At 42.4% G+C, this 23,659-nt stretch overlaps 1 protein-coding gene across 1 annotated transcript in view; it reads left to right on the forward strand.

Moving 5' to 3' along the window:
* Positions 1–819: 819 nt before the first annotated feature.
* Positions 820–23,659, forward strand: part of TRNT1 (tRNA nucleotidyl transferase, CCA-adding, 1) — a 33,127-nt gene continuing 10,287 nt past the window's right edge. Inside the window, exons 1-3 of the mRNA XM_006868664.1 lie at positions 820–994; positions 11,745–11,938; positions 19,903–20,041. Coding sequence (XP_006868726.1) covers positions 847–994; positions 11,745–11,938; positions 19,903–20,041 — 481 coding nt within the window. The 5' untranslated portion in view covers positions 820–846. The remainder of the gene's footprint in view (positions 995–11,744; positions 11,939–19,902; positions 20,042–23,659) is intronic.

Genomic DNA, 23,659 nt, shown 5'->3' on the forward strand with positions numbered 1-23,659 from the left:
CAGGTGTTTTGGGTTACGGGAACGCGTCTCCTCGTGGGAAAACTCGCTCATTCAGCATGCTTGCCAAGCGGTGGCTTGGCTCTGCTCTGCTGGGGCCCTTTGGGGGGTCACTGGAGAGCTGCGGCTTGTCGGATGCCAGCCCTGAGGGGAGAACTAGCCTGTAGTGCTGGAGAAAGAAAGGCAGGGTGTGCGTGGGGATAAAAGAGAAGGCACTATGTGGGTCTATGGTGAATGGATGATCGAGGGAAATGTAGATTGTGAAGCTAAAACCGTAATGACTCGTAGGGAGCTGAGACTAAATCTATGCGAGAACAGACAGCCTCATCTTTCTGCTGCTGTTCTCAAGGTGGGTTTGAACCACCGACCTTGTGGTTCGCAGACCCGTACTTATCCTGCAGCGCTCCTTTGTGTTACAATTCCTAAGAAATACTTTAGAAGGTCGCTTGAACCTTAAATTTCAGGGGAAGTAAAGGTGTGACTAAGATTTAAGCTGAAGGGATACCAAGTGTTCACGTAATGTCTTCCAGTTACATATTCTGAAACCACTGTTTGGGGGAGCTTGGTACCCCTCACACTTTAACTGAAACTGGACTCCCAGGAAGTTGTTACAACAGTAGTACCATGTGGGAGTAGAGTTCCCAGTGTTCCAGGAGGACTGAACTGGATGGCTAGGAGCAGAGATCTAATTGAAACAATGTCACTGTTTTCATTTTCCCTTTGAGCAGGAGATGTATTTCAGTCAGTAAATGAGTCCAGTTGAAATCTGTACCGTTCCTTGATTTTAAATGTCATTTTTGTGCATGCTCATTTGCCTTGTAGACGTCTGCTTGGTGACTGTCCCTCCAGATGCTCAAGTACCTGCAGCCCTGGCCTAAGCCTTTACTGAGCTGTAGTTGGAATAGACTGTGCCTGCTGAAACAGCATCTATTTACAATGAAGTTACAGTCTCCAGAATTCCAGTCACTCTTCACAGAAGGGTTGAGGAATCTGACAGGTGAGAGATTGGAGTGCCCCCCCCCCCCAAATTGGAATCGTGTGTAAATGAAGATGCAAGGGGGTTAACATTATTTTAGTCAACAACTTTTTTTCCTTGAAAATTTTGTTGCAAATATACAGAGCAAAGCATAATAGTTTCTACATTATAATTTAGTGACATTGATTACATTCTTTCAGTTGTGCCGCCATTTGCCTGCTCCTTTTCTTATATGTTTTTCCCTCATGAACATCAACTCTTTCCTCGCTGAGGTTCCTTTCAAATGTTTACGGTTGCTTTTGTCAATTTGATGCTACCATGTAAAAAGCAGATCTTTTTCTACTCAAGTTAAACTATTGTTCAATTGTTAGATAACTTCAGGGAATATTTTGGCTTAAGGTTTAAATATTTTCTCAGGGCAAAAGTTTCAGGGGCTCACTCACTTCTTATGACTTTAGAAAGTCTAGAGTCCATGAAAAATTCAAATTTTGTTCTGCATTTCCCCCCTTTTCATCCGGATTCTTCTGTGGAATCCTTGGTCAAAATGTTCAGTAATGTTAGCCAGGCACCATCCAGTTCTTCTGGTCTCATGGCAAAAGAGGCAGTTAGTTCAGGGAGGCAGTTAGTCACACGTTCCATAGCCTTCTGTTCGCGACTGTGCTCCTTCCTTTGTTGCTCCAGGTGAATAGAGACCAATTACTGTGCCTTGGATGGCCACTTGCATGCTTTTAAGATGCCAGGCACTAAACAGTGAGCTAGGAGGTACAACAGAAGTCCTAAATATGTTGGTTAATTCATTGGGATGTCCCATACAACCTAGACCTAAGCCTCAGAATGCATGTGAAATTTGGATAGTGAATAATTAAGACTTGCAGAAGAATTGATGCATTTGAGTTAGGGTATTGGAGAAGAATATTGAAAGTGTCATGAACTGTCAGAAGAGCAAACCGGTCTGAGTTGGAAGAAGTACAGCCAGAATGTGCCTTAGAAGCTAGGTTGGCAAGACTTTGTCTCTCCTACTTCAGGCATGTTATCAGGAGGGACCAGCTTCTGGAGAAGGACAGCAGGCTTGGTAAATCAGAGGGTCAGCAAAAAAGAGAAAGAGCCCCAACCAAAAGGATTGGCACAGTGGCAGGAGGAATGGGCTCCAGGGTAACAATAATTGTGTAGTTGACTCAGGCCGGGTTGTGTAGCTGTGAGTTGGAGCTGACTTGCCAGCAGCTAACAACAACGACGACGACAAACCTCGAAACCAAGAAAGGAAATCCATGAGGTATTGCATTTATTCATAAGCGGCTTCAGCAGCTGCTCTGGTTCGTGTTCCTCTTGGTCATTGCCGTCACTTGCCAAGAGTACAACTTTGTGGAACTTACTGACAGCACTCACAGTAATTCGGCTGTGCACCTTTCCCCTGAATGTGAGTTTTCTATTACTGCTAAGCAGCATTCATGTTTTAAAAAGTTTTTTTTTTTAGCTAATAAAAAAATAATATTATAGATAATCTGAAACTACCACAGTTGAGTCAATAGAAGAGGCAGGAAGCAAGTGTCAAAAAAAACAAAACAAAAAACGGCCTATCTATACACTATGCCAAATAGTGTAAGTACATTGCAGAATCGGGCTGCTAATCTCATGGTCAGCAGTTCGAAACTACCAGCTGCTCCGTGGGGGAAAGACGAGGCTTTCTGCTCCCGTAAATATTTACAACCTTGGAAACACTGTGTAGGGTCGCTATGAGTCGGAACCGACTCTACGGTACTTAACCATTACCACCACCACATGTGTTTTCTCTTTGCTTTACGGATGAGAAAATAGTAACCTTAGGTTTGTGAACTGATTGCCTATATTTTGTAAGTAATAACTGGGTACTAGTCGGAATGGACTCAGTGGCTCTTATCAACAGCAACAGTCTGATTCTAGAGTCCAGTTTGCAACCGTGAAGCCATATTGCCTGTCTAAAGGTTTCAGTATTTTTTGTGAGAATTGAAGGCAAGGGAAATAGTAGGTACTGCGCTTGTGCACAGGGAAACTTAAGTACATGGAACACAGGAGATAGCTTTGGATAAGTACTTGAGTGTGGTAGCTTCAGCTTACCTGGGCTAGGATTGTATCAGTACAGGCAGTCCCTAATGTACAGTGGGGCTCTGTTCCGATGACTGTCATAAGTGACTTGTGCTGGATACTTCTTTTTTTTATTACTGTTTTCATTACTTGTTTTTTATAAAGTACATTTTTATTATCAGTACCTTTGTATTTTTATAAATCTCATCTTTGAACATCTGAGAATGATAGCATCAGCAAATTACATGCTGTTACATTGTAGTACATGTTATGAATAAGGTGTAACTAAGAGCAAACAGTTGTAAGTGTGGTTGTCACAACTTGCCTACGTGTTAAGTATTGGCAGTAGCAGGAGCTGTTGTGCTGTGTGTTGCTGAAGAGCTCAGCAGCTGTGGCTGGTTTAGCACTGTCTTCAGAATTGCTGTCACCTGTCATTCAGTAGGTCCTCTTTCAGGGTGAACCATGCACAAAACAACTAAACAATGCCTGGTCCTCCGTCATTCCCATGACCAGTTGCAGATTGGGCCATTGTGATCCACAGGGTTTTTATGGACTAACGTCTGGAAGTAGATCGCCAGGCAGGCTTTTCTGGTCCGTTGGGATCTGAAAGCTCTGCTGAAATCTGGTTAGCATCACAGCAACACGTAGACCACGCATGACTAACGTGTGATGCTGTGTGTGAGGTCCACTGGCTGGGAATGAAACCTCTCTTACAGTAGATGACACCACTGCCCCTCAGATATGTGAAGCTGAACATAGGTATGTACAAATGTGACCCAAACTGGTTTGCAGCCCTCACTCTCCATGAGACTCACCAGTGGAAGTGTTAAATCTCCAGATGCTAGAGTTGCCCCGCGGGACCATTGGAGGGAGGGAGAAGATGGACATGTATGATTTTTTAAAATAGAACTCCCCAGATTGATTCTGGTGCACACAAAGTTGGAGAACAGTTATTTTAAAATGACACCTGGTATTTAGAAGCCTTGGTGGCACTGTGGGTCAGTTGTGACTACTAACCACAAGGTCAGCTCTTCAAACCCCCAACCACTGTGTGGGGAAAAAAAAAAAAATACAGCAGGCTGCTCCCCTAAACCTTGAGAGTGCCACAAACCCGAGGTAGGGTCACTGTGAGTTGGAATCCACTTACTGCCAGTAGTGTTGACTCCCTGTAGTAGCTTATTTGCAAAGCTACTTGTTGGATACATCCCAGTGGTAAAGGTAAGCATTGATTTAGTAGGCCATTGAGGCGGTCCTGAATTGATGGTCTTAGGGTGATTGTGTTGGTACTTCACTGAGAGATTTAGTTGGACAGAAAGAAAGTTACTGTCCAGTAGAAATACAGGATGAACCACACAGGCCTGTTACCGTTGAGTCGGTTCTAACTCATGGAGACCCAGGTGTGTCAGAGTAGAGCTGTGCTCCCTTCAGGTTTTCACTGGCTGAGAGCACCGAACTTTTCTCCCACTGCACCTCTGGGTAGATTTAAAACCTTTCAGTTAGCAGGAACATTTAAGATTAATTTCTAATCAATTTGGTATATTTCGTTTTATCCAGTGTATCCAAAATAACATTTAAATAGGATTTTTAGATAAAAATTATTGAATTATTTTGTATTCATAATTTGATATTAATGTTCAAGATTTATGTTTTCAAGATCTGGTAAGTACCTGGTATGTGTTTACACTTATAAGTTCTCTCAGGTCTGACTTGCTGCCCCTCCAGGGCTCAGGAACCACAGTGGCCAGTGGCTGTTTGAAGGGCAGAGATCTAGATGCTCCATTTGTGGCTTTGGTTTGAACTTGCTCGTTCTTTCAGTGCGCTTCCCAAACCCAATTGCAAAAGCTGTTTTGGAGGAGAGGGGTTAAGTGACTGGCTGTGGGCAGTTAATCCCTGCTGGCCTATCAGACTACTTTCCATTTGCTTTGGAACATGGCTCCGGATTTTCTTTGCTGTAGTTTCCTGAACATCTTTCATTTTACAGTTGCATTTGGCTTACTACAATCAAAATCCTGGCCAGAGTTTTCTGCCCCCTGATGGTAAAATTCCAACAAAGTCAGAACTGAAAGGGTAGGGTGAGGTGAAGGTTAGGAATCTTGGTGGCACATTGGGTAAGCTAAGCTGTGAAGTGCAAGGTTGGCAGTTTGAACCCCGTAGCAGCTTTGAGCGAGACAAGGTCTGGTAGAGTTGCTCCTGTCAAGATGTCAATTCAGTCTACTACGCGGGCACTGCTGCTCTGTCCCGGAGGCCCCTGTGCGGTGGGATAGACTTTACACACACAATAGCCACAAAGGTAGAGGCCGGGAGTGTTTACCCCTAAGAGTCTGTCTTTTCCTGGGATTTGGCAAAGAGGGATATGGACATACTGGAAATGGAGTTTTTCTATGTTACGGTGTAAGTGGCAACAATGGAATCTGTGTGTGGTGCTTGGCAGCTAGAAAGTCAAGTAATTCCTTTAATGTGGTCTCCTGCTGTTTTTTTTAAATGTGGAAGTCCTGGTAAACTGCAGTGTTCTGTATAAAAAAAAAGAAAATGCACAAAAATACACAAGGCCTTTTGATACCTTTTGTTTAGTAATGCTATCTAGTTTGAATCCTTCTATGTCAGTTCTGAAGTCTTAAAGCTGCTTTGCCACATGTAACCTGATTTCCCGTATGTGACAGTTTGGGAGGAGAGGACATTTGGAACAGTGTGTGTTAGTCAGACCGAGGTGGCTCGGTAGGATAAGCACTTGACCACACGGTCGGTGATTCAAACTACCAGTTGCTCCTCGGAAGCCTTGTGGATTGCTATGGATTAGAATCGACTTAACAGCACTTAAAAACAGCAAACCTGTTGGTCACACAGCTCCAGTGTACCTCACAACCCTGTTCGCCCCCCAAAAACAAAGCCTGCTGCCACTCAGTCGATTCTAAGTCATAGTTACCCTACAGTACAGGGCTTCCAAGGCCCTCAATCTTTAGGGGAGCAGACAGCCCTTACTACACCTTATATAGCCTGTGAGGTTGAACTACAAACTTTGTGGGTAGTACTCCAGTACTTATCCTATACAACGTCACTTTTAATTTTATATTTGTTGTTGTTGTTCAGCACCATCGAGTCAGTTCCAACCCATAGCAACCCTGTACAGGTTTGCCAAGGAGCAGCTGGTGAGCTTGATCTGCCGACCTTCTGGTTCAAACTGACTTAGCAGCCCAGTACATTAACCCGCAGGGCCACACCAGAACTCCTTATGTTAGGCAGTGTTTTATAGTTTGTCGTGGTCTTTCATCTGTGTTATTTTTTCTTTTGCTTAAGCACCACTGTGTAATATTAGTGATACTGTGTTGTGTTGTTAAGTGTTGTGGAGTCAGTCGGCCTCGTAACGACTCTGTATAGGATTTCCGAGGAGCAGGTAGTAAGTTGGGTCTTGTGGTTTGTAGTTCAGTGCTAACCCTGTAGCGCCCCACCACGTGTCCAGTCCTCCTCCACACCGGGTGTCCAGTCCTCCTCCACACCGGGCGTCCAGCCCTCCTCCACACCGGGCGTCCAGCCCTCCTGATAGCTAAGATGATTCCCCATTCTGTAGACTGAAGTGCTTTAGGCATTGAAGTTGTACTTTGCCTGAGGAACAGTGAGTTGAGGAGCTAGGATTTTTTGATTTTTGGACTGTGGGTGATTGAGTTCCAGGCTTCCTTATCAACTGTCTAAGTTGGTGGTCCCAGGGGTAGCTGGTCATTCTTTTGATGTGTGGACACTAGGAATCCAGAGATTCTGGGAGTGGTGGTCTTGTCATGTAAATGCTTCTGCCTACCTGTACCTCCCCTAACCTCTAATACTCAAAATTCAAAATTGTTAAGAGAAGTTAATGAAAATTTGATTCAAAATTAAAATAGAAATGGAAATGAAAAGATCATTATAAAGTTTTCTTCCACATTAACAACAGTCTTTTGGATTTCTAATGAGAAAAATTAACAACAGCTTCCTATCAGATGAAGCAGTTGGAACAAATTAACACAATTCGGAATGATGAGATTCTGTTTCCTGAATATTAGACTTAAATGTACAATTACATTGAATTACATTAGGTGTCATTTTACTGAGTATGTATGCAGCTTGCAAAGTTGACTAGAATATCAAATTTCTGAAAATTAAAGATGCCAGTAATGATGGAATAAAGGAGCCAAAGTTTGGTTAGGGAGCCTTGGTGGCACAGTGGTTGAAGTGCTTAGTAACTAACTTAAGGGTTGGTGGTTCGAACCTACCTGCTGCTCTGAGGGAGACTGATATGGCAGTCTCTATAAGTCCTGTAAAGATTCTAACCCTGGAAACCCTGGGAGACAGTGTCCTCTCCTCTTTCATGTAGGGTCGCTGTGAGTCACAATTGCCTCCCTGCCAGTGGTTTAAAGTTTTGTTCTCTTGTATTGTTGTTGCTATATGTTGTTGTTGTTAAGTGCCATGGAGTCGAGGGTTTCCGAGGCTGTAAATCTTTACGGGAGCAGAACGCCTCAGCTTTCTCCCACGGAACATGCTGTTTAGTGTCGTCAAATTGCTTCCAACCCATAGCAAACCCTGTACAGGATTTCCAAGGAGCTGCTGGTCAGTCTAAAATTGTGTATTTTATATAGTTTTTATGACACTAAGATTTATATTTTTATGCCTTTCTCAATTGTGTTAAAATATTATTTTAAAAATCTTGAACTGTGTTTTGGAAATAACTAAAAACATAGTTGTTAAATGCTCTCAGGTTGGTTCTGATTCATAATGGCCTGTATAGGGTTTCCAAGGAGGAGCTGGTGGGTTTAAAGTCCTGCCCTTGTGGTTTGCAGTCCAGCGTTGGTTCTATAGCAGCACACTGCGAGTCCATTTAACAGTGTAGTTAGTAAGTGCCGTTGAGTCCGTTCCGACTCTGACGACCTTCCATAGGGTTTCTGAGGAGTGACTGGTGCCTACCTACAGCCTGCTCTTGTTAAGTGTCATCGAGTCAGTTTCCACTAACAGTGACCCTTACAGTCAGTGCTAACCCTCAGCGCTCCACCAGGACGACATAGCATGGAGGTAATCAAAATGATAGACTTCTTTGAATGCTAACCTCTTTTCTTTAGGGCAGTTAATTTACTCAGTGACTTTGAACTTTCAGTGAGGTTAACATGGTCTCTTGGGAATCTTGATGTGGCTCTGTGAGTTAGTGCACTGGATTGCAAAGTCGGTTTGAACTGCAAGGTTAGTGGTTCAAGCTCACCAACCGCTCCTCAGAAACCCTATACAGGGTCACTATGGGTCAGAATTGACTCAGCAGCGCTTAACAATAACAACAAGCATGATCTCTGTCCGTTTTTTTTTTGTTGTTGTTTACCTGTGGTCTTTTTCATCTGGTTATTTAAATCAGGTTCAAGTGAAAGTGAAACTTAACCTTCTAGAGAGCTTAGGTCCCTGCTTTCAGACCCGTTTGTGGAGCATAAAGTCAAATGAGTGTGTATGACAGCATTAAACGGAGAGGGCTTGGGAGAGAGACTAGTGTAGAATGTATTCCAGGGAGGTGCCAATGGTAAATATTATTTCATGAAGCTAGTATAATGCTTTATACTAGTGGGTTGTGGGCTCAGAAGAGTGACAATCAGATGCTGAGCTGGCTGAAGAAGTGATCCGCATGAGCACAGTTAGAGGGAAAGTCTGAGGAGAGGTAGGTGCATGTGTGAAGTGTGGTACGTGGATTGGTGAGACATGAGTCAGAAATAGGTCAAGAAGACCCTTTTATTTTGTGTTGAGAACTGTGGAGCTCATCCTATGAGTAGTTAGGAGGAGGCATCGTTTCACTTGGTCATTGTATGAGGAATTGTTAACTGCCATCGAGTCAGTTCTGATTCATAGCACCTTGGATAGGATTTCTGTGGAGTGACTGGGGAGACTGAACCTCTGACCTTGCAGTTCAGTGCATTAGCCCACAGCGCCACACCAGGACTCTATGAGTAGTTAGGAGGAGGAATCGGCTAGCCTGACTTTCCTGGTATTTCAGAGCCCTGTGTCCAGATTGTGGAGGTTGAATAGTGTGGCGCTAGAGAAGGGGAGATACATGAGGATGCTGTTGTGAGACCTTTGCTTAGGCTGGAGGTACAAGGCCTAGGACTTAAGGGGAAAATGGAAATAGGTTCATGAAACCTTACATTTTAGTGGTCCTTCACCAACTGGAAAATGGGTTTGTCTATAAATGTCATAAAAGCTGTGAACTAACGTCAGATTTTTATCTTTTAACGTGAGGGGACCATACTAAGAGCGATGAGTCAGTGATCCTGACAGGAAATGTGGAGTGCAGGATAATGAATGTTTGTGCTTGGAGAGAGCTCATGGAGGTGATCTCTGTGAAAGAGTCAACTTTTAGTTACTCCAAGAAACTGGAGGGAAGGGAGCTTTCGGTATAGAAACTGAGTTGACTTTTTAGTCAATCATTATAGGGAGGCTATAGGAGTCCTGGTGTGGCGCTGTGGGCTAATGCGTCAGACTGCAAAGTCGTTTGAACTGCAGGGTCGGCGGTTCAAGCTCACCAGCTGCTCCTTGGAAACCCTATACAGGGTTGCTATTGGTCGGAATCGACTCGGCGGCACTTCACAAGAACAACACAGAAAGCAAAGGACCCAGGTATGGTACTGTAGGATAGGCTATGGACTGCTAACTACCAGGTCGGTGGTTCAAACCCACCGGTGGCTCCTTGGAAACAGTATACAGGGTTGCTGTGAGTCAGAGCCAGCTTGACGGCACTTAACAGTAATAGAGACCAGAGCTGAAAGGTTTGGACAAAATAGGTGGAAGAGGAGGGTGGATGAGAAAGAACAGAAGATGTTAGTTGATTAGGGTTGGGATGGGGGACTTTGTTTTGAGTTGTGCTCAAGGATACTAGAACTCTGGTATTTGATGAGTTTAAATGCTACTGTGAGCCAAAGACCATCGGGAACACATCTGTAGTTAAATAAGTTGGTTTGTTAGTCCTTGGATTCAGTAGGAACCCCAACATAAGGGAACCATGAGGCATCTCAGTAAGGGAGTGCAAAGAAGAAACACCCATTACTTACCATCTCATCTAGTTGATCCGGACTCCCAGTGACCCCGTGAGTCACCGTCTAGTTGTTGCTGCTCTATAGGGCTTTCTTAGCTGTGGTGTGGCGCTGTGGGTTAATGCACTGGACTGCTAAGTTGGTTTGAACCACAAGGTCGGTGGTTCAAGCTCACCAGCCATTCCTCGGAAGCTCTGGGTTGGAACTGACTTGATGGCATGAAACAACAACAGATCTTTACAGAAGCACATCTCCAGGTCTTTCTTCCGTAGTGCTGCTGGGTGAGTTGAGTGTGAGCCGCCAACTCTGAGGGGGTTGTTTAGTGCCATCGAGTCGGTTCTGACTCAGTAAATACAGACCTTGTTTGACGTTTCTGAGGAGTGGCTGCTGGGTTTGAACTGATGGCATTGTGGTTAGTAGTCCAGTGCTTATCCTACAGCTCCACATCAGGATTTTAAGTTAGTTGAGTGCAAACCATTTGTGCCCCTCAGACACCTGGTAAATGGATATTAGAAAGGACTTAACAGGATTGGTTTTGTCTGGTTCTTTTGAGCCAGGATGTAAGTAAGTAGGGTAGATTAGATACTGTCAGGAAGTGGGGGATAATCCTATGATTGGGTATCTTAACACATCAAGAAGAAGGGAATACATAAACGAAGACTGAATCTGCAGTTCTTAAAGAAGCAGCAATGACTCCTTCTAGGTAGGGCAGGGGAATGTGTGGTCATGGTTGTGGTGGTTTGGGTCATGCTTATGGGTTTTGATTATGGAGTGGTCTTGTTTTTGTCTTATCCCATCAGGGTTGGAGAATGGCTTTGTCTGATGTTGGAGTTTTGTGAAATAAGCTTATGTGTGTTCAGCTGGAGAGCACCAAGGCCTGTGGTTGAGAATCAAGTCAGCCGTTGGAGACCAGCTCCTGACTGTCTTTCTTACTGGATTCTATATGGTGTCCTGTTGTCATTGGGGTATAGTGATAGTGGACTTTGCTTGGCCCCTGTACCTCTACAGGAGTCAGCTATGGGTCTCCTGTGGTGTTCATAGGACCTCACGAATTGGGCTGAAAACCGCAAGGTCAGCAGTTGGAAACTACCAGCTGTTCCACGGGAGAAAGGCTTTGTGCTCCCATAAAGATTTGAAACCCTGTATAGGGTCTCTATGAGTCGGAACTGACTCCATGACACACTACCATCACCACACCACCAACAGATAAGTGAGTTGATCTCTAAACATCATTCACATAGTATTTCTTGAAGGACTCTAAGCCCTGATGTTTTTTGTAAGTAATGTGATGATCTAATGTCTGTACCCTGGTTGTTGGAAAGGTTGCATGAGCTTATAACCTCAACGTCTATACACAAAGAGGGGTTCTGCCAAGAACAAGCCATCATGTCTGAGGTATGCTCATCAACTGGAAAAAGAGAGTAGAGTTGTTTGCTTTACTCTTTGGTGCTAATTCAGATGATATTGATGACCTTAGACCATTGTGAAATTATGAATTACCATCTGAATCTACAGAGAAAAGTTCAGCAGTTGCCTGCTTGCCCAGAGAACTCACTTGACTTCTCATTTTCCATGTGAACCTGTTCAGCTAAATGGTCTTGAGTATTTCTAATAGATTGAAAAACTCTGTAATTGAGTGTTGAAACAAACACATTGAAATAAGAATCTCTCTTTTCTCATCCCAGAGTTATTTGTCAAAGAAAATCATGAGTTAAGAATAGCAGGAGGAGCAGTGAGGGATTTATTGAATGGAGTAAAACCTCAAGATGTGGACTTTGCAACTACGGCCACCCCCGCTCAAATGAAGGAGATGTTTCAGTCTGCCGGGATTCGTATGATCAACAACAAAGGAGAAAAACATGGAACAATCACTGCCAGGGTGAGTGAAACCCACTGCAGGGTTCCTGTGAGTCAGAACTGACTCAATGGTTCTTAACAACAAACAACAACATACTTTAATTACACTGCTTCGGTGGTAATTTTAAAATTTTAATGGTTTTTCTAGTTAAAAAGGAAATAACAAATGTAATCTAAAAATGTTAGTCTCCCTCCTTTCACCCCACTGCCCCAAAGAAAAAGAATCCGTATTTATCCACCTTTGTTGCAACAACTTTTATTGAGTTTTACCCTTTCTGTCCACATTTCTAAAAAAAGGCCTTCGCATGCTGCAGTTCTGTGTTTGCTTGGGTTTTAATTTCCAAGGTTTAAGATGTTATCTTTGACCGATTGACTTCCGGAGTGATGGTGTGGCGCTGTGGGTTAGTGTGTTGGACTGCAAGGTCGGTTTGAACAGAAGGGTTGGCTGTTCAAGCTCACTGGCTGCTCTTTGGAAACCCTATACAGAGTCGCTGTGAGTCAGAACCAACATGACGGCACTTGATAACATGGACTCTGTACTAGGGAAGAAGTTTGAACTCCTCAACAAACACACATCATTGTGCTTCTCTCACATTCCCAGTCTGTTGTGGTTCCATCAGGCCTCAGGGTTTACATTTATGAGTTTGTGTGGTTTACAGCTTCATTGTGTGTCACCTTACGGTTAGGTGGCTCCTGCGGCTTGTTTCCTCTTTTCTTTGTAGTTAATACCATGTTTCTTTTCCATAGTTTTCAGGACCCCCTCATTTACATCCTGTACTCTGTGTCAGACTGGAACACTCTTAGCCTTACAGACTCACACTGCTGTGCCCTGTTGGTTTCTCTGTGAGCACCCTCACGGGATCCGCTCTGTCCTTCTGCTCCAATCTGAAGTGATTGCTCTCTGGGTCTGTTCCAAGCCCTCATGCTGGGGTTTTCTTGGTAGAATCATTAGGATTTCCTTGGCCTCTCTTCTATATCCAAATCTTGTGTTTCGGAAACCATGTGGTATTCCTTCTTGTGTTAGATCCTCATCTTAATAATACCCAAACCACCAGTAGCTTTCTGTGCAGAGTGCATGGGTAATAAAAATACCTTTACTTTACCTTCATACTGGTTTGATTGTTTTGGAATTTTCACTTAGAGATTTAAAGGTCATGGTCTGCCAAGATTTTCTAGTTTCCAGTGACGCCACTAACAAGATCCTGTTCATTCCAATTTCTCTTTTGCTTAAGTCCCATTTATTTTTCCTTTTGGAAGTCTTTATGACCTTATCTGTAAACCTCTGACTCATAATGACCTATAGGTTTCCATGGGGCTGTACAATGCCTCATCTTTCATCATAGAGTGGCCGGAGGAGTTGAACCGCTGACCTTTCGGTAGCAGCTGAGCTGAGCTAAGTGCTACCAGGGCGCCTTTTTCTTATGTAAAGTGTTTTTAATTTCAAGATTGGGTACCTCGTTTTGATTCTTTTACTTGTTGTATTATAGTAAGCATACATGAGGGTTAAATCCAAAAGTATTGCTAGAAAATCATAGAAATCATTATTAAACAAAAATAGCAAAATGTGAAGCTGTCGTTTCTCTACATATCTTCCACCTAGGTCTGTTCACTCCTGAAAGGGCTGTTTCTATTTCTCTAACCCTGTACCAATAATTCTGGGCTCTTTGATTTTTACAACATGTAGAAATGCCACTTTTGGGCATCCTTGAAGGAACAAAACAGTGCCTTAAGGGGCACGTTCAGGGCTGTAGGATAGGTGGGCTTCGGTTGCCCAGTGAAATTCTCCTAGGACAGCTCTTGCTGCCCTCACAGAATCAGCAGGTGCAGTGTGATTACAGAAAAAAATCCTTCAGTGAAACTTTGCTGGCCTTTTTCTCACCAATGCAATTTTCAAATTTTATAAAACTTATTCCTAATAAACCTGTGCTCATCCTGTGTCCTTCAAGAATATTTCTCTGCAGTCCCCAAAGTGGTCACCACAACCTTCTGAGCTGACCTCTTGCTTTGAATGTAACCGACCCGTTGGAAGCTTTTGTGTGTGTGAGTTGTGTGAAGGTTTGCAGAACAGAGCATTAGTTCAATTAAATCATACACTTTGCTTCATTACAATGACTGTAATCCTCTCCATGTACTATCAGTTCACAGTATTTATCTCTATGCACTCCTCCGTGTCTCCTACTACCTTCATCTTTCCTCTGCCACTTCCCTTCCTCTTGTTATATATTGTCTGCCCTGTCACCATGTCTACCCTCCAGCTCGTGAATAATTCCCTCCCCCACACCATAACCATCAGGTTTCTTTTTCTGAACTTTTTACAATATTGGTCTCATACAGTATTTGTCCTTTTGTGGTTAGTTTCACTCAGCATAATGTCCTTTAGCTTCAACCTTGTCGTGAGGTGTTTTACAGATTCATCATTATTGTGTAACCATCTGTCTGTTGCTGGGCATTTAGACTGTCTCCCTGCTTTTGATGTGTCCCTTGTATACCGCATATTGATGGTTCCTGTTTTCTTAGCCATTCTACTTTCTCTGTCTCTTGACTGGTGCATTTAATCCAGTCACCGTCGGTGCACCTTGTGCTTAGTGCCTTTGAGTTAGTGCCCACTCATGTTGTTTTTACGTGCCGTGGAGTCGGTTCTGACCCATAGCGCCCCTGTACAGGGTTTCCAAGGCTGTAAATCTTTATGGGAGCAGAAAGCCTCATCTTTTTTTGTAGTGTCACTGGTTTCTTTGCTCCACATAATTTTCTTTTATGAAGTTTTATGTTCGTTATTGTTTTAGAATGTTGTTATGTGCCGTGGTGTCGGTTCCGACTCATAGCGACCCTATACAGGGTTTCCGAGGCTGTAAATGTTTACGGGAGCAGAAAGCCTTATCTTTCTCCTGCGGAGCAGCTGGTAGTTTCGAACTGACGACCTTGAGGTTCACAGCGTGGTTCGTAACCACCACGCTACCAGAGCTCTTTTAGAATAAATGCTTTTAATACTTGTGCTGGATGGGAGGGAATCTTTTATCTTGAAATCTACTTAGCTTCCTTGCCTTTGGAATGTCTGTATCTGTACTATTCCCACTTTTTGTTTTGTAGTTGAATTCATTATAAACTGTGATGTTTCTGGATCTCTGTTTTTACTTTAAATACTTCTATGTCTGGACTGAGTTCTGGGTGGTTTTGTCCTGTATTAAAATCTCAGGTTGTTGTCTCCTGTTGTTGGTTCTTAGTTCAAAGAATATCCCTTGGCATTTTTTATGAAGTTGGTCTGGTCATTACAATTCCTTTAGTCTTGGCTTTTCTGGAATTGTCCTAATTGTGCTGTAGTATTTCAGGAGGAGCTTTGCTGGGTGTGTCATTCTTGGTTGGCATTGTTTTTCTTTCAGAGTTTTGAATATATCACCCCATTACCTTCTTGACTGCATGGTTTATTCTGGGAAATCAGAGCTTAGTCTTACTGGCTTTCTTTTTTAGGTAATTTTCTGTTTTCTCTAAGCTGCTTTCAGGATTCTTTCCTTGTCTTTGGTTTTGAAAAGTTTGATTGTAGTATCTCCTGGTAATTTTCATTTAGGATCAATTCTATTTGGGGTTTGTTCACAGCTTCTTGTATGCTTATCTTCTCTGATGATATGATTCTATGCAAATTTTCTTTCAACAACTCTTCATCCATCTGCTCTATGCTGTTTGTCTTTCCCTGTTCTGAAATTGCAGTCACATGTAAGTTGTTCCTCTTCTTGGTGTCCCTGTCCCATGTAAGTCTTAGGCTTTGTTCTCATTTTTCCATTATTTTTTCTGATTGTTTTTCTAGCATACTAGTTTTGAGAGATTTATCTTGAAGCTCACTAATTCAGGCTTCTGTTGATTCAAATCTACTCCTTTTTCTTCTCATTGTATTGTTCATTTCTGACATCTTAGTATTAATCTTTTGGATTTCTAATAGCAGGTTTTGTAGTTTGACAATTTGCATTTATTTTGTCTGTTTGTTCTTGCATTGTTTTCTTGAATTCTTGTAAAACTTTTTCTGTGTTCTCATTGCTTTCCTCATCCTTTTCTGTCAATCCTTTGAAGGTTCCTAAACATCATTCTCTTGAATTCTTTTTCAGTTAATACCATTACCTGTTCTTCTTCAGAAACTTTTTCTGACTCTGCATCTCGGTCACTTGTTTGAGCCAGTCTCTCTTGTTTCTTCATGTGAGCTAAAATTGTCTCTTGTCTCTGAGGCATTGTGGGGTTGCCATACTGTATATGACTGGCTATTGTCTGTTGATGTGTTATTGGCTCTCACCACTGTTTTCTGTGGGTGTAGTTAGAGAATGGAAGTGGGTACACTGTTCTCGTTTGCTGTTTGTGCACCTCAGTTTAGGGTGGGTTTGGCTGGTATTGACTGCTGTCTGTCGTTTAGCAGTTGGTATAGGAGCTCTTGCCCATTGTGTGGAGCTACAGAGAATTGTGGTTGGGTCGTATAGGCATGGTTGCTGTCTCTTGTCTGGTGGGAAAGAGAAAACCCCTCACACACGCACACAAGCAAATAAACCACAATAAACAAACAAGGAATCAACAACGAAAGGAGAAAAGTTCAATAAAACCAGGCAGCTACCAGAAAAAAAGAATGTAACTATAAAGATAAAAGATGTATTGCTCATTACTGGTGATTGGAATGCAAAGGTTGGGAGCAAAGAGGAAGGACCAGTAGTTGGAAAATATGGCCTTGGTGATAGAAATGATGCTGGAGAACGCATGATAGAATTCTGCAAAACCAGTGATTTGTTCATTTCAAATACCTTCTTTAGACAGCATAAGAGACGACTATACACATGGACCTTGCCACATGGAACACATAGAAATCAAATTGACTACATCTGTAGAAAGAGTCAATGGAAAAGCTCCATATCATCAGTGAAAACAAGGCCCGAGGCAGACTGTGGAACAGACCATCAATTACTTCTATGCAAATTCAAACTGGGACTGAAGAAAAGAGAGAGTAGAGAGTAGTAAAGAAAAATAATAAGCGGAAAAGAAGAGTGAAAGTGGGAAACACAAGAAGGAAAAACAAAAGCCCAGATTCTGTTACTGTTAAGTAGCCTGGAGTCGGTTCCAGCCCATAGCGACCCTGTCTAGTGGTTTCAAGGAGCAGCTGGTGGATTTTGACTACCAGCCTTGTGGTTCAAATTGACTTTGTGGTTGAGTGTTTATCCTACATTGCCAGATAGAAATGATAAAATTGAAGGGAATGGAAAGAGAAAAAATAAACAATAAAAGAAATTCAGTGAACACAAACACAAAAACAAAACAAAAATCAAAAAGAGTGCAGCTGTTGTACTCAGAGAAGAAGAATATAAATTCTGGGGGAGCTCTTGCAAGCCAAGAAGCTGACGAGGTGGGTGTGGGAGGATGGTGACCGCAGAGTTCTTGGCCCTGGACGGAGTTCCCATCAGCCTCGGTGCTATCGATGTTCAGGACATTCACTCCGGAAGCAGTTTGTGAGGGCCTTCATGGAGCTGGTTTCAGTGTCAGGGCAGATGCGGGCAGGGTGACTGGTTAAATGCTGGTCTGGTGGCTTTGCCAGTTCTGTAGGCCTGGAGTTGAGCTTACGTGAATCCACGCACCAAAGCGATGTACTAGAGTGATGCAGCTGGCTCCTGCCTCACACGGGGCTCCGAACTCCTATAGAGCAGGGTTTGTGCTGGGGCTGAATGAGGATGGAGCTGGCCACATCGCTGGTTACCAGGGGAGCATGGGGAAGAAGACGCAAGCACACATTTCCTGCCACTTGTGTGAGTCTGCTCTGCGAACCCACCTTTTGCTGCTAAAGCTGCTTATTAGATAAATTGAAGGTGGTCACGCTGCATCTGTCTGGCTTTTCAGCAGTCTCCCTCTCTCGCTGTCCTTGCTCAACTTCTCCTGCCAGCAAGCACTCAATCCACTTCTCCATCCTTTCCTCTGAATTTCAAGGTTCCAGGATTTTCATATCTTTGTTGTATGGAGTCAGTGTAGTGTGCCTGCCTAGTCTGCCTTCTTGTCGGAAGTCCAGAAGCCGCTGTTTTTTGAAGGCACTCTAATGAGACTCCTTGTTGTCTGTCACAGGAACCCACTGAAATATCCTAAAGGAAGTGTCACCTACAGTCACCCATTTTTTCTTCCATTTCCGAACTTTTTCAATGGCCACCATCACCTTGATGTCTTTCTTTGCCCGGTGGCAGGAGAGACTTAGATTCTTTCATTTATTGTGGTGGGTACTTAGGGAGTCTCCTCGTGGATTCCTTTCATCACTTCATCCCCTTTGCTGAAGGTCTTCTCCATTAGGAGCTCCTATTATTTGGATGTTGGACACACTGGGACTGGTCCTCTAAATTTTTAACTCATTTTCCATCATGCTATTTACTTCCACAAAAGTGCCTTAAATCCATCTCCCAACCTTTCTATTTGAAACTTTTACTGTCATTTAACTTTTCAGTAGCTCTTTCTTTGAAAAGCTTCCTTTTCATATTTCAGATGTGTATTTCCTTTCTTTGAGCTTTTCCCGTCACTTATATTTACTTTTCTTAGATTATGGGGGTTCCTTGGCTTTGTCTATATTTGGATGATAGTTTGGGATTTATTATGGCTTTACTGTTTCAAAACCCCTTTCTTACACCTTGTCCTCAGGGATACTTGGTGCCTCAAATCCAAGGGAGTTTAGGAATTCTATAGTAAGAACTAGCTTATTGCTAGGGAGGGTGTGTATGGAGATTTAGAGGACTCCTGGACCAAAATCTGGACTCTCCAGTCTTCCTTCATTTCTTTTGAGACTTTTACTTCCTAATGAGAGATTCCAGATTGGCATCTGCAACCCTTTGCTGTCTGCCCCTAAATGCTTAAAAAGCTTATTCCACTATGCCTCTGACCATCTTTTTACTTGAAGTGCTCTTATTCCCACATCTGTGTACAAATCCTAGTGAATCCTTCAGGCGGACAGCTCAGATATCATTCTTCAGCTTTCCTAGGTAGAGGTAATCTCTTTTCCTAAGGTATATGTAACACTTCATCTTAATCTGATTACCTTCATGGGAGTTTCAGGATCTAAGTTTTCCAATCTATCAGTCTTTGATTCAAAATAAACATTTTGTAAACTGACACTCAGCTCTTTGCAAACTACCGTTATTAAAGAATATACCACGAGTAGCCTGATTTGAAACTGGAGAACCGGAATAGTGTGTTAAGGGCTCCCCCTGCTCTTCTGCCATATCCTGGGACAGAGTTGCCATTTTTGTAAATCCATCCTTTGTCAAACTAATCTTTTAAAAAAGTAATATCTTTGGTGCTATCTTTGAGTCTTGTGGGGTTTTTTTTCAAAGTGTATGAACACTGTTAAGTGCTGTCGAGGTGGTTCCAGCTTATAATGACCCTGTTTAGGGCTTCTAAGGGGCAGCTGGTGGGTTTGAACCATCGACCTTATGGTTCATAGTCCAGTGCTGATCCTTCAGTGGCATACCTGGAGTCCTTATATAATATTGTTGGTGTTCTTAAGTGCCGTGGAGTCGGTTCCGACTCATAGCGACCCTGTACAGGGTTTCCGAGGCTGTAAATCTTTACAGGAGCAGAAAGCCTCATCTTTCTCCCATGGAATAGCTGCTGGTAGTTTCGAACTCCTGACATTGCGGTTCACAGCCCGATTCATAACCACTACGCTACCAGAGCTCCTTGTATATTGTTGTTGTCAAGTGCCATCAAGTCAATTCCGACCCATAGCCACCCTGTATAGGGTTTCCAAGGAGCAGCTGGTGAGTGAACCGCCAGCCTTGCAGTTCAGACGGCTTTGCAGTCTGGCGCATTAACCCACAGCATCATACCAGGACTCCTTGTATATAAGTTGACTTTTAAAAGAAAAAAGGTACTGTAACCGATGGTTAGGGCTTGCAGTATTCTACTTTAATGGAGAGAAAGTCTTTTCAGTCTACCTAGTAGGTCTTATCACTGATTTAAAAAAACAACAACACAACAACATGTATTTTGCAGCTTCATGAAGAAAATTTTGAAATTACCACGCTACGGATTGATGTCCTTACAGATGGAAGGCATGCTGAGGTAGAATTCACAACTGACTGGCAGAAAGATGCTGAGCGCAGAGACCTCACTATCAACTCCATGTTCTTAGGTAATCTATGGAGGGGAGGTCAAGTCATGTTTAGTTCAGACCACCAGGATGTCCTCTTTTCAACTGAAAAACTTGACCTTGAGATGTCCTCTAACTTGAGAGGTTCCATTGTTTTAAGAGGTGGTGTAGCATATTAGTTAGAAGAATGAACACGGGAGAGGACACCTGGAGGCCAGTCCACAGTCCCTTACTTACTAGCTGTAAAGTCAGGGTTTCAATGTTAGCATCCTCTGGAGGGTAATGAGGATTAAGCCAGTAAGTGCTTCCAACAATTCCTGGCATGTGAACGCTTTTAGTTGGTGTTATTAATATGATCTAGATGTGAAAATTTCAGGTTAAGAGTAAAACATGTTCATACACACACACCCCGATTACAATTTATTGGTGATCCGCAGTCCATTCGGCCCCCCACTCATGTTGACTCCAGGAGTTGGACACCAGTTCTGATCAGGCCACTGTGACCCACAGGGTCTGGGGAAGGAGACGCCCTGGCCTCCCTTGTTGGTCTGTTAGTTCTGCTGACACTTGTTCAGCACTGTAACAGCCCGTCAGCTTCCACTGCAGATAGCTGCAGGAGGTGCACGTGCCAGGAATCAAACCCAGGGCCCCATCTCTGCTCCCTTGGTGAGGTGTCTTCTTTTCTGTAAATTTTATTTTGTTGTTGTGGAACATGTACACAACAAAATATATACCAATTCCACAGTGTCTCTTAGTACAATTCAGTGTCATGGATTCCATTCCTCAAAGTGTGCAGCCCTCCTCAGCCTCCTCCCAAGTTGTTCTCTTTCAATCACAGAAGCTCATTGTCCCTGAGGCTCCGTCAGATCTTTCCAGTTTACCAGTTTACTCTGGCCAGTTTGATCCCATATTGTTGTTGTCAAGTGCCTCCCAGTGAGTTCCAGTTCATAGAGACACCTGCTGGAGTTTCTGAGGCTTTAAATCTTCAAGGGAGCAGGAAGCTGCCGCCACCTCCTCCTGTGGAGCAGCTGGTGGGCTTGAACTGCTGGCCTTGTGACTTGTAGTCTGGAGATTATTGATAACTCTTAAAAGAGCATGATGTTCAAAGCAGAGCTGTTTTTTTTACTGGTTAAACGCAACTATTTGGCTTTAAGAACTTAAGGGATATTTTTGGTATAAGGTTTAAAAATTATTTCAGGGCAATAGTTTTCAGGGGTTCATCCACCCTCCATGGCCCTGTAAAAACTAGAGTCCATGAGAACTTGCAGTTTTGTTTTGTCTTTCACCATTTTTGATCACTTTTCTTTGATGAAAATGTTCAGTAACGGTAGCTGCGCGCCATCCCGGTCTAGTGCATTATTTTTTGTATTTTAGATTATTCCTTTATGTTTAAGACTTTAGATTAGAAAAGATAGGGGTAAACATTTACCATTCATCACCTAATTTGTGGCAACAGTAGTGGTGAAAGGGAAAACCTCATTTACATCTTTGGACACTTCAAATGCTTTGTCTCAGTTAATCACTAGAAGAATTTCATAAATTGGGTATTAAACCTGTTTGCCAGATGCAAAAACAGAATCAGAGAAGTTAAACAAATTAGCTCATGTCACTGAGAGAAATGATTTAAACCTAAGACTCCCAAAGTTTAAATGATACAGACCCAGAGGGAAGCCTAGTTGGTTATGGCATGTTTTCTGTTAATTATGTGATGAAAGCCCACCCCAGGTGTTATTTCTTACATGCTTATGAGAAGCCAGGTAACAAGATTGCATACATTGCCCTACTTAGAATAAACTGCTTCAACTGGTGCAATCTAAGGAATCTTTGTTACCTGGCTGCTTATAAGCTTGCTTAACTAAGATGAATATTCCTTTTCAAGACATTATTTTCTGAAAATACAAACTCTTCTTCTTGGAACTACTAGTTTCTAAAAATTACTCGACTCTTAAATGTGCTACTGTTCTAAATACATGGCAATAAATTTAATCTTCTCAGCAGTTATGAAATAGATTCTTATTGTTTTATATGCCATGGAGTTGTTTATGACTCATAGCGACCCTGAAGAGGGTTTTTGAGGAGCAGCTGGTGAGTTTGAACCGCCAACCTTGTGGCGCAGTAAATTACCCTGCAGGAATTAAGGCTGGTATTCTATGGGCGGATTGTTGCTCTACACTCACAGCTCTTTGCGTTTTTGACTTTCTACACAAGAGTGAGTGTGGTGGCAGCTGGTTTTGTGTTTGTCATACTTAGTGTCAGTGCCTCTTCTGTGATGGGTCTCATAGGATCACTGACCTCCTCATTTGGGGGCTATGTAGAGGTTTTAGCTGACTTGGTTTGCTTGGGACTGAGATAAATCTCGGTGATGTTAAAAACACAAAGGTCTTTGGCAAACTGGGATGAGTTGGTCATCCTACTAATAAAACAGGCTTTCTTTGCCTATATTGAAAATTAGGAATTGTGCCTTCTGTTTGGTTGTTAAACGTGTTATGTCGGGATGTAAAATTTGCAACATAATTTTGAATGGGTGGTAGGCTAAAATGGTTAAGAATTAATTTTAAAGGTTATATTCTAATGAAGTCCCTCCATCTGCAATGAAGATGGTGCCTGTTTCACCATGTTTTTGCTAAAAATTGGCAAACATTTGGATCTTTGCCATTTTGATACAAATGTGAAAAATGTTATCTCAGAATTGAATTCTTATTCCTAAGGTTGAACATTCTTCATTTTAGAAGATTTTTACATTTCCTGTATATATTTGAGTCCGTTTTTTTTAATTTGTTGGTTGTCACTCTTGTTCAAACTGTCTGTATATTAGGAAGGGTAGGCATTTGTCTCTGATATTGTCGCTAGTATGTCCTTCATGAGTTTACTTTTGGATGATTGTTACCATGCAGTCATGTTTGACTCTTACATAGTTGATTTATGTCTTTGAAGGCTCTGGTGAGGATGTGTGTACATGATTAGTTTTGCTTTCTTTGTTTGTAATCGTAATTTGAGAGTTCTTCCCCATTTCAGAATTATCAGATATTTTCCTGTGGTTTCTTCTGTTAGCCCTTTTCCTTTTCCCCCAGATTATTTTGGTAATTCTTGTTCATTTTCCCACAGTAAAGTAAAAATTGAGTTGCTTGCTATCCTGTGGTCCTCACTTCAACAAGCCTTGTGGTGGTTTAGAGTTGTCTCTCTATGTAGAGTCACATAATGGGTCTTTGCAGCTTTCTGGTGTTGAGTCCTGCTACCCAAGATCACTTGCCTGCCTCTTTTGCACTTTTTCATTTAATGCAGGAGTTAAAAAAAAATATATTTTTTGGTCTGTCAATGTCATCAGCTGTTTTTTTTAAACAGTAAAATACATATACTGTTAAATTTGCTACTGGAGCCATTTTAAAATGTACAATTTAAGTGACATGTTCACAAACAGAAACTCTGTGCCTCTTAAGTACTAACTCCCCATTCTCATCTCCCACAGTCCTTGGTAATCACTGGTCTATTTTCTGTCTCTATGCATTTGCCTATCCAGGTATTCCAGTTAAAATGGGATCATGTACATAATGAGTGTCCTAATGTGTCTGATTTATTGGACAAAGCATAATGGTTCAAGCATCAACCGTGTTGCAGAATGTATCAAGACTTCATTGTTCTTTACGGCTAAGTACACCATTG

Source organism: Chrysochloris asiatica, unplaced genomic scaffold (genome assembly GCF_000296735.1).
Source record: "Chrysochloris asiatica unplaced genomic scaffold, ChrAsi1.0 scaffold00121, whole genome shotgun sequence".
Taxonomy (NCBI): domain Eukaryota; kingdom Metazoa; phylum Chordata; class Mammalia; order Afrosoricida; family Chrysochloridae; genus Chrysochloris; species Chrysochloris asiatica.